At 41.7% G+C, this 10,550-nt stretch overlaps 1 protein-coding gene and 1 pseudogene across 2 annotated transcripts; both read right to left on the minus strand.

The window, feature by feature from the left end:
* Nucleotides 1–2,001: 2,001 nt before the first annotated feature.
* LOC311057187 (protein PET117 homolog, mitochondrial-like) lies at nt 2,002–2,808 on the minus strand (the record flags this gene model as incomplete). Its single annotated transcript, XM_084074138.1, has 2 exons — nt 2,002–2,238; nt 2,791–2,808. The coding sequence occupies 2 exons, from the start codon at nt 2,806–2,808 to the stop codon at nt 2,002–2,004; spliced, it is 255 nt and encodes an 84-aa protein (XP_083930264.1).
* A 761-nt stretch (nt 2,809–3,569) lies between these two features.
* On the minus strand, nt 3,570–5,060 carry LOC311057561 (glutamate dehydrogenase 2, mitochondrial-like; annotated as a pseudogene). Its single transcript has one exon. The product of its transcript is annotated as a glutamate dehydrogenase 2, mitochondrial-like (transcript).
* Between the last annotated feature and the right edge of the window lie 5,490 nt (nt 5,061–10,550).

The raw sequence follows: 10,550 nt of genomic DNA on the forward strand, positions 1-10,550 counted from the left end.
GATCCTAAAGCTTGTAGATCTTCATACCCATTGTGGGTTACATGGCGGCTTTCCGACATGTCGCCTTTCCGACATTAACGAACCCTATACCTAACCCTCACCCTAACCCTAACCGCACGCGGAAGCCACTAGTCGGAGTGGCGAGATGTCGGCGTGGAAGACTGTTACCCCCATTAAGACCTGGAACGCATCTGTGTCACTTTGGATTTATTTTGCTATTCAAAAATATCAGATATACAAGCTCATAGCGCGGCACCGAGTGCCGCACTATGAGCTTGTAGATCTGATATTTTAGAAAAATCTTGAATTTTTCTTTTTTCTTTTTTCAAAAAACTGTTTTAGAAAACATTTATAAAGGTGTCAATGGGTTAAAAAAAAACAAAAAGTGGTTAAGTGTTTCTGGGTTTCATAATATTTGATCAATGAAAAGCATTAACAAGAGCTTTAGATAATAACTACAATGGATCCGTTGGAACACAGGTTTTTTCTGTTTTCTGTTTAATAAGTTAAGGTTTTGGACATACAGTACATGGTTTCCACCCGACAGCAACGACAAAACGAAGCCTCTTTAAGGCTGTTGCGATCATATACACACTTTTGTTGGTGATTGTTATACAGTTTAAATTCATATCTTATTTTTTCAGTTCCCCTCCACATGCTGCTTACAAACACAGTCGATACATTATTCAACACCTCTGAGATGGTTGTACAGTAGGTCTTCTTTCCCTTCTCCTCTCTCTCTCTCTCTCTCTCTCTCTCACCCCCCCCTCCCGGGTGCATCTAATTTGCACCTGGAGGAGCCTTTTAAGTAGTAATCGCCCAAAGCACTGTCACAACGCAGAAGAATATAACTACTGTACAACTGAGAAGTTATCTACCAAAAACAGAGAAATTAAGACGATGCTCTTTTATTAAAACTAGGAGGTATACGTGCTTTAATGAGCGAAAGCACTCACCCGGGAGCAAAAAACAACCACAAATATAGCTGCAAGCAGCGATAAGCGGGGCCAGGGAATGCAGAAAGAAAAAAGAAAGAAGCAATGATAAGTAATATGCACAATAAGCCATAGAAACATAGAAGAATGAACTTGAGAGAAAGAAGACCATGCAATTAACAAATGAGCATTTTAAACCCTCACTAACCCTAACCTCAGTAAAACAACGCCTAAGCCTATCCTCAAGAAACACTATGTCGAAACCCAAGAATGCCAAATCATGATCACCTGAATACATTGTCGTGGACAGGGATCGAACCAGCGATCTACGGACTCCGAGGTTGCCTCTCTTCTCATTGAGCTAGATATACGGCCTCCCTAGTAGTGTCTGTTGATATTTATAAGTATTTCCGTCCATTATGAACCAAGCCTCTGTGTCCCGAACTACTCTAGATCACTGGTTCACAAACCATTTACCAATAAAGGCATTTTTGTGTCTCCTCGAAAACGAAAAATAGTGAAAGTAGCCGATCTACAAGCTCACAAAACGTTGCTATCTGAAAAGTTGTGATATTGTAGATCGGCTATTTTCACAATGAAGTTTGTCATACATTGCAAAAATATACTCTCTTCCAAGAAGCATTTCATATTACCTTTAACAGTTGCACATGCATTAATTGATACAGTCATGTTTTGTGCGATACAATTGAAAAGTAGCCAGCAAGAGGTGAGGCTTGAACCGGCTATCCTGCGAGTGGGCTGCTCTCCATGCAGCTGAGCAGCCGGGATCCACTTCTGACACTTGTCGCAGTAGAAGGTCATGTCGTCGTTGGCCCAGGCGCCGCCGCCCCCCGCCTCGCCCTCCTCCCCCAGGTCGCTGTTCAGAGAGTCCCCGCTCTGGTCGTGGGACAGGTCCACCGAGGCCTGGTCCTCGGACTCCACCATCAGCAGGGTCTCGCCCTCCACCTCGCCCTCCTCCAGGCCCTCCGAGGCCGACGTGCACGCCGCCGCGTCCTCGCCGGCGCCGCCGCCCAGCGCCTCGCTGCTGCTGTCCATCCCGCTGAGGTCAGTGAGGCTGGTCGGGGCCGCGTTCCTCCGCCTCCCTCCTGTCTCTCTCCTCCTCCAGCTGTCTGGTCAGAATCCTCCTCTGCAGGTTCTCCCTCTTTCTCTCCAGACGCTCAACGTCTCTCACCACTCCCTCGTGAAGCCTCTGTTGGTCCCAGTTCTGTTTGACGTGGACCCCCACCACGGTGCTCAGTGTTAGGACCACAGACACTCCCAGGACCACCTTAGAGGTTGTATGCTGCTCTGTTATTGTCTAAGGCTCTATATGAGCCCGCTCTGTGGCGGCGGACTGATTTGCTAAAACAAGGCACGATGGGACAGATTTATACAAAAGTAAAGGCCAAGCATTTTCCATACCATGGTTTGTTAAGATTTTTGCGGAAGCCACTGGATTACATTTATGTTAATATGGTATGAAAATAGATTTTCAGATTTGAAATTTGCTTGAGAATCAAACACATTAAATATCATTGTGGCTTTTTAACCACAACATGATACTTAGCATTCACTCAACTATTCAGGTAAGTTCAACCGCGGCTTCCCGATTGTAATAATAGATATTCTATTAACTCATTCACTGCCAGAATTAATAAATAAATTAATCAGCCACTGCCAGCGACTTTTCGATTTTCTTACCTTTTTAAGTAGTCTGAATATTTATCTCCAGTATGATCGATCCCCTGATCGTTGGTAATCACGGGGGGTTACATATATCCTTATATGGTGTGTTCTGTTCATGACATCAGCTTCTAGTGATGTCGGTCTCCGCACAGCCCATGACGTCGGTAACCGTCTTCCATGCCGACATCTCGCCACTCCGACTAGTGGCTTCCGCGTGCGGTTAGGGTTAGGGTGAGGGTTAGGTATAGGGTTCGTTAACGTCGGAAAGGCGACATGTCGGAAAGCCGCCATGTAACCCATGACGTCAGTCTCGAGCACAGTCCATGACGTCAGTCTCGGATGACATAGGTCGCATCAACCCTGCTCCTTGTATAGGTATCTCTATTTCGATCTGGTAAAGTGGAATCCTCTCCAACAGTATGTATGTACTGTATGTATTTATTCATTTATTCTGTTATATTTGCTTTGTTCATTTTCTTGTAATATATGAGATAATGTTACGAGAGAGGTCTATGTTGTAATAAATGAAGGATCTTTGAATTACTGTGATGAAAACTATTAATGTTAAAAAAACATTATGACCACAACAACAAGAGTAGGTTAGATCACTGGTTCTCAACGTGGGGGTTCCCAGCTAAATTATGGATAGTTAGTAATGAAATGGACCCTTGAGTTGTCCCTGTGTATGCATATGCTTGGCTCTTCTGGTTGAACAGGCCTTTTGCTGCCGCTAGTGATCCAGGGTTTGTTGTTGGGGTAGCAGCGACAGTATACAGCATTAAAGGGGGTGGAATATTATTAAGTTCACACATATGTGATTTAAAAGAAAAAAACTATACATGTAGGCCATGGACCCCCATTTGATACATTTATTAAATCTCTGGGAGATAAATAGGGGTTTGATGGAAACATGGGTCTGTTGGGAGGGACAGACAGACAGACAGGTGTCTATGTGATTGTGAGACCAGCCTCCTGATAAACCTTAAAGACCTTTTCGATGGCATTGACATATGCGGCTGTCCGCAGGTCCAAGCCCAAGTTATACTTGGTGGCTGTATTCATGATTTGTCTGCCAGACCGTTCCATGGTGTTGGCCAGTCCTGACTGAACAATGTCCTCCTCCGAGGCACCAGAGAGTCGGCCAAAGCTGACATGGTTTAAGTTCTTCAGCCATTCAAAGTAGGACACCGTCACACCACCAGCGTTCAGATACATGTCCGGAATCACCAAGATGTTTCTCTCTAGGAATATTTTGTCAGCCTCAGGGGTGGTTGGACCATTGGCACCTTCAGCGATGATCTTGGCCTTGATCTTGTGAGCGTTTTTCCTGGTCAGCTGCTTTTCATTGGCAGCAGGGATGAGGATGTCACAGTCAGCCTCCAGGATGCTTCCCTCATATGGAGTGGAGTTGGGGAAACCCACAATGGTGCCATTGTTCAGTTTGTAATCGTCCAGCTCCTGGGGGTCGATGCCGTTAGGATTCCAGATACTTCCAGCTATCTCTCCCACACCGATACACTTAGCTCCAAAACGATGGAGGTAACGCATGGAGTATAGACCCACATTACCAAAACCCTGGATGACGAAAGTCTTGTTCTAGATGCCAGGACACATACCCACCAGGCCCATTAAGGACTCCTCATTGATGAAGTGTTTGATGCCGTGGAAGACTCCACAACCAGTTGCAGAGATTCGACCGTGGATTCCTGCCAGACTGATGGGTTTACCAGTCACACAGGCACGGGCATTCAAGTCATTGTATCCCACGGTGGTAGCGTAGGTGTCAGCGATCCAAGACATCACCTTCTCTCCAGTACCCATGTCAGGAGCCGGGACGTCAACCCCAGGACCGATAAATCCTTTCTTGGCCAGTTCAAGGGTGAATCTCCTGGTGATCTTCTCCAACTCATTGTCAGAGTAATCTTCTGGATTGATTTTAACTGCACCTTTAGCTCCACCGAATGGCACATCTACAACAGCACACTTGTAAGTCATGAGAGACGCCAGAGCTTTAACCTCATCAATGGACACATCTGCACTATACCTGATACCTCCTTTGCATGGTGTCCTGTGCTGGCTGTGTTGGGCCCGGTAGCCCTCGACCACCTCCCAATCCCCATTGTCTCTCTTGATGGGGAAGCAGACACTCAGGACATGGTTGCAGGGCTTGATGATCTTCAGGATCCCCCGCACCTGCTGTCTCTTGTGCTCTGTCGACTCTTTGTTCTTGAGGCCTTTGATGAGTTTATTCTCCACGATAGCTGCCCCCTGGTCGAAAAACTCTTCCACCATTGAGAAAAAGTTGGGGTTGTCATCAATGACTTTGTCTAATTCCTGGCTGCAACTACGAACACGTATCAGAGACACAGAAGCCGGGAGGGCAGAGTCCCCCAGGAGGGAGCCGACCGGGGTGAGTAGTTTACCGAAATACCGGTGCATTCTGATGCATGTCTGCCTCGCTATCAAGAGCATATATAAACTGAGAGTAGGTTCTAAATAGAAACTGCGTCATCCATGACCATATATGAGTTCCACGGCATCTGGACTAAAACATTAGGTAACCATGGCAACCCATCAACAAACACAGCGTTAGAAACGTTGTGGGCGAATACTCATACTTTCTACATACAGATGTAAGAAGTATAGAACTGAGTTCATTGAAAACATTATTTTTCATTGATATATGGAAAATGAAATATTAAATAACTGCATTTCTCGATTTCTTTATAGATGATAACTTACATGGTATTTGCTCTCTGACGCTGATGCATGTAACTTCACCTTGGGGAACTTCAGCTCGTTCAGATCCTGGGTGTGCAAAGATGGTACAAAGAAGACATTTTTAATATAAAAAATGTCTTCTTTGTATATAATATAAATGCGTGATTGATTGAATACTTTATTTATTAGCAGTTTGCAAAAACAAACAGATTTATACAAAAGAAAAGGCCAAGCATTTTCCATACCATGGTTTGTTCAGATTTTTGCGGAAGCCACTGGATTACATTTATGTTAGTACTGTATGAAAATAGACTTTCAGATTTGACATTTGCTTGAGATAGAATCCAACACACTAAATATCATTGTGTTGTTGTGAATTAACTGGACAAAATATCCTTCATGTCTTATTAACCACAAAATGATATTTAGCATTCACTCAATTATTCAGGTAAGTTCAGTCATGTTTTCATGACTTCTGAGAACATTTTAACATTATGCAAAACTGGAAAATAAAGCTATTGATGCACCCGGTAGCACTGTGTGTTGCAGAGCACGAACAGCAGCTTTGGTTCATTGTTGCATTTTTTTTACCATTTCTGCCATATAAAGCAGATTTTACACAACAAATACATGCTCCTAGTTCTCTGAGATTTTTACACGGTTTGCATTATGATCTGAACGGCTTTCCCGTTTCAACTTTTTCATTCAGCCAAGCTCATCTCCATATAATTTCAACAAAACTTCTTTAATCAACTATGCCTCAATGACATGATATGAGCACAACTGGACCGCGATCACACATGAGAGTAATTTAATGTATTTTCTCTTGAGAAACAACGCAATGCACTCACGCTGCATAAACCTCTGGCTACTGCTTTGAAATCATGATACCAACTAGGGCTGAACGATTTTGAGAAAAAATCTAATTGCAATTTTTCTGACTGATATTGCGATTGCAATTTGGGGTTTCTTTTAAATGTATTTTAAATAAGTCAAGCTTCAGTTTAGTATTACGTTTAAAAAGTAATTGGAAGTAATGGAACATTACCAAAAGGCATGTTGTCAATACCATTTATTTACTGTTGTAGATTATAATAAATAACGAACTAAAAGATATGAATTGCTTCATTGCTTCCAACATGTATCTTCCAAGTATTATTTTTTTTACATGTACAAATATTTAAACATTTAGCTGGAATAGAAGTAGCTTCTTTTTGTAATTCACATGTCACATGTCACATTCGTGACACCTTGTCACATTCGTCACACCTTGTGCTTGTAGATCTGCTGTTTACTGCGCACAACACCGGCACGCAACTTGTATAGCTGAGGCTAACACTTCGGAGTCGGGTTACATTCAGCAGGTCGTGGAGTCAATGCTCCAGCCAGGACTCTGAGCAGCTGATCTTTGATAGATCAATGTAAATATTTGGCTGGCTATGGATGCTTTGTAGTATGGAGATCATTTTGACTAGCATATGCTGTATACGCTGCGTTTATGATTTGAGGCTTTTTGTTCAAAACAAACCACTCCTGCAAACTTAAAGGACAACTTTGGTTTTTTACAACCAAGGTTTATATTTTAGTTTGTAATTAAAGTAAATAAATGATGAGTGTAATTTTTTTTTCATTTACTGCTTTCTATATTTTTAGCATTTTTTGCAATATTTTTTACAGTGGGCGGGGGCATTCTGTCCGGTGGCTAAATATGCCTTTTTTACACAATAAAAAAGGTCTGGCTGTCTGAGATGGCCAGATGTGAGTTATTGGGGGCTAGAAGAGCTACTGTAAATAATAATAAAGAAAACGCCGGGTTAATGTGTTAAAAAAATACATATTTTGCCACCGGACAGAATGCCCCCGCCCACTGTGAAAACACTGTAAAAAAAGATTGTGAAAATTGCTAAAACTATAGAAAGCAGTACATTTAAAATTTTTAACACTCATCTTTTATTTACTTTAATTGCAATCTAAAACATAAACATTGGTTGTAAAAAAACAAAGTTGTCCTTTAAGATGCCAATCTTAGCCAATCAGAATTGATAATGAAAAATCTGATAGATCCGTGTTGATCACATGACTATAGAAATAATGTGTACCGATTACTATTAACAGGCAGCAACATAATGTAAAAACAAAACAGCCTTCATATCGCCTGTCAGTGCTCAGCTGCCAGCTTTTACTTTTGGTATATTAAGTATATTTTGATGCCAATACTTGTGTAAACTCTTGAATACAGGGGCTTTGACTTGTAGCCAAATATTTCAATATGTGGTATCGGTACTTTACCTAAGTAAGTAAAAGTGGTGGTGGAAGGAATACTTCTTTGGAAGTACTTCTTCCACCACAGGTCACCCTCTTGAGTAGTCATGGAGGCGTGCCATCAGGAAGGTCACCTGCTTACCATGTCGAGTTGCTCATGGAGAAACGTTAACAGCTCCATGGGGTCCTGTTCGGTCTTGCCGTTGAAATTGCTATCTTTTTGCCCTAAGGTCATCTGGAACTCTTTTGGGTCGATTGGATTGGTCTGCCCAGACCACATCTGCTTCATGAGCTTTACAAACTCCTTCAACACCGGTTTGCCCGAACTGGAAGGAGAGAGAGAAACGGATGTGACTTGTTAAGGCTTTTCAGACAGGGGAGCGATTGACACACCTACAATTTATTTTCGATGAGAGTCTGTGTTTCCCCAGACTTCGACACAGTAAGATATGGAGTTATGAGTGAGCAATACAAGATATATAATGACTTCTGATCCAGGATATGTTAGAACTTTGATTGTATATACTTTACATGAGGTTTCCAATTTAATTTATTGTCAATGTTTTTTTGTCAAGAATTTATTTTCCAACATTCTTTCTATCTCTACTTCATCAATCCTGAGTGTCAATCCTGATAAAGAAAAACATCACATGGATGCAACTGGGACGTATCATCAGTGTTGTAGCCTGGGGTCATAGGGTGTTTCGGGTCTCACAACATACAACATACACCCTCGCCCAGGTGACCCAGCCAGGGTTGATCAAGCCCCAACTTACGTCCCAGTAGCACCCACGGTCAGTCCTATAGGGAAAGACAGGGCAGTCCGCTTCTCCAGAAGCACTCTGCCGGGACTCGGTGAGGCTCTGGCACGTGGAGGGACTAGGCTCTGTGGGTTGTCTCCTGGCCGGGCTCCTCCTTCGTCTCACCAGGTCCAGGACCTGAGCGCTGCGCCAGATCAGGTGCACCGCCCCGATCCAAACATTTCCTTCTAGCGTGATGGTTCCTTGGGCCGATACCACTAGATTGGGCCGTCTAATGGTATTAGCCCCGCTTGCGGTACGCTGGAATGGCCCTCCTAAAGGCCTCACCGCGGGTTTGTTGGGCTTCTTCCTCGCGGAAGACACAGCATGGGGCGCTAACCCATACTGCTCCCGGGATAATTAATGTCAAATAATTTATTTAAGTTTTTCAGCTCCCCTTCGACTGTATCCAAAAGTTCCCTCAAATTGTCCCCAGAACAAAGTAAAGTTGTATCATGAGCTAAATTAACAAAGTGTAACAAGTTTGATACCCTACAAATATCATTTATATAAAGAATAAAAAGCTTTGGGCCCACTACCGAGCCTTGGGGTACCCCAAAGGTAACTTTCCCCATGTTCTGAATGAATGATTATTGACATTTACATACTGATATCTATTTTCAAGATTCTTACCCAATTATATGCAACACCTCTAATGCCATAATTCTCTAGCTTCTTTAACAGTATTCTGTGGTCAATAAATACCCTGTACTGGTTATTGCCCACCGCAGTTGCTATATTCTCTACTAATTTGATTACTGCTAGTGAGGTTGATCGATTGGCTCGGAAACCATACTGGTGGTCACTTAATAAATGATATTTGTCAATGAAATTATTAAAGGTAAGGTAAGTGATTTGCTTTGGTTAAAATAAGTGTTAAATAGCTCTATATTCTGATAGTACTCATTGCTATAGAGTGTTTTGTTCAGTAAAAGGAGTCTCCCATGTCTCGCCAGCTCTTTATTAAACAGAAAATGCATTTTCAGTGCTCTCTCCTGATTGGCTTAAATGTTGTCACCTACCTGAAAATGTACTATATTCTGTTAATTAAAGAGCTGGAGAGGCCCCTGTAACCAAACAAACACTCTGTAGCAATGATTACTATCAGAATATAATACTTTACTATAATCTTTTTACCAAAAAAAAAAGAATTAAGTCTTTGTATAAATATTTTTTCCAAAATCTTCGAAAATTGTGGAAGTAAAGAAACTGGTTGATAATACACCAGTCAGAAAAGACATTACAAATATGTGTCAAAGATTTAGCAAAGATTTAGCAATATATTCAATTACAGATTTAACTAGAGACATGTGAATTTCATTATAATCAATAGACTTTTTGTTCTTAAATTCATTAACAATGTCAATAACTTCCTTTTCATTTACTCTATTTAAAAACATAGATTGTTCATTTCTATACCTGTTGTCATCTTCCATACCTCCCTTGTCACTTGGTTCACTAATGTCTTAGGCTAAATTGGGACCCACATTTACAAAATAGTCATTGAATTCATCAGCGGCCTCTTTTCAGTTTTTTTTACAATTTCACCTTGGTATTTAACACAATAATATTTCCACTTCTTTTTCTTATATTCTTTATCACCTTTGATATTACATCTATTAATTTCCAACAACTTGATATAATACTCTTTCTTATTAATTCATTCAGTACCCAGCTTATTATGGAATTTTGGCTCTGAGTGCCACAGCCAAAATTCATTGTAAAAAAAAAGTGCTCAGGAGCCGAGATACAGCCTTTTTCAGTAAGAAGTTAAACAAAAAGTGAATGGAGCAGCAAATTCTGAACACGTTTAAAAAAAAAAAATAATAATAATAATCTTTTAACGTTTTTTTCGTGCTGTGGTACTGAGGGCTATATGCCACAGGACGTTTTTTTTGTCCTGTCCAGGACATGAGCCGAATGCAACAGACAGTATGAGCGAGAAGAAAATTCCGAAGAGGGTTGGCGCAAGAACGTAGCCTGGTAAACCCTCCCTCTGGAAATCTCATTTCCATTTGATTTCAGGAGTGAGTCTGGCATGATCGCCCATTGTAGGGGTTTCTAGTAGCCTGACACTCAGCCTTAATTTTCATTTCGTTTCACTCCATTATTCAGTCTGAAAGCCCTCTCAATGCAGCCGATTGCT

Source organism: Gymnoscopelus microlampas (assembly GCF_963454915.1).
Source record: "Gymnoscopelus microlampas genome assembly, chromosome: 12".
NCBI classification, from domain to species: domain Eukaryota; kingdom Metazoa; phylum Chordata; class Actinopteri; order Myctophiformes; family Myctophidae; genus Gymnoscopelus; species Gymnoscopelus microlampas.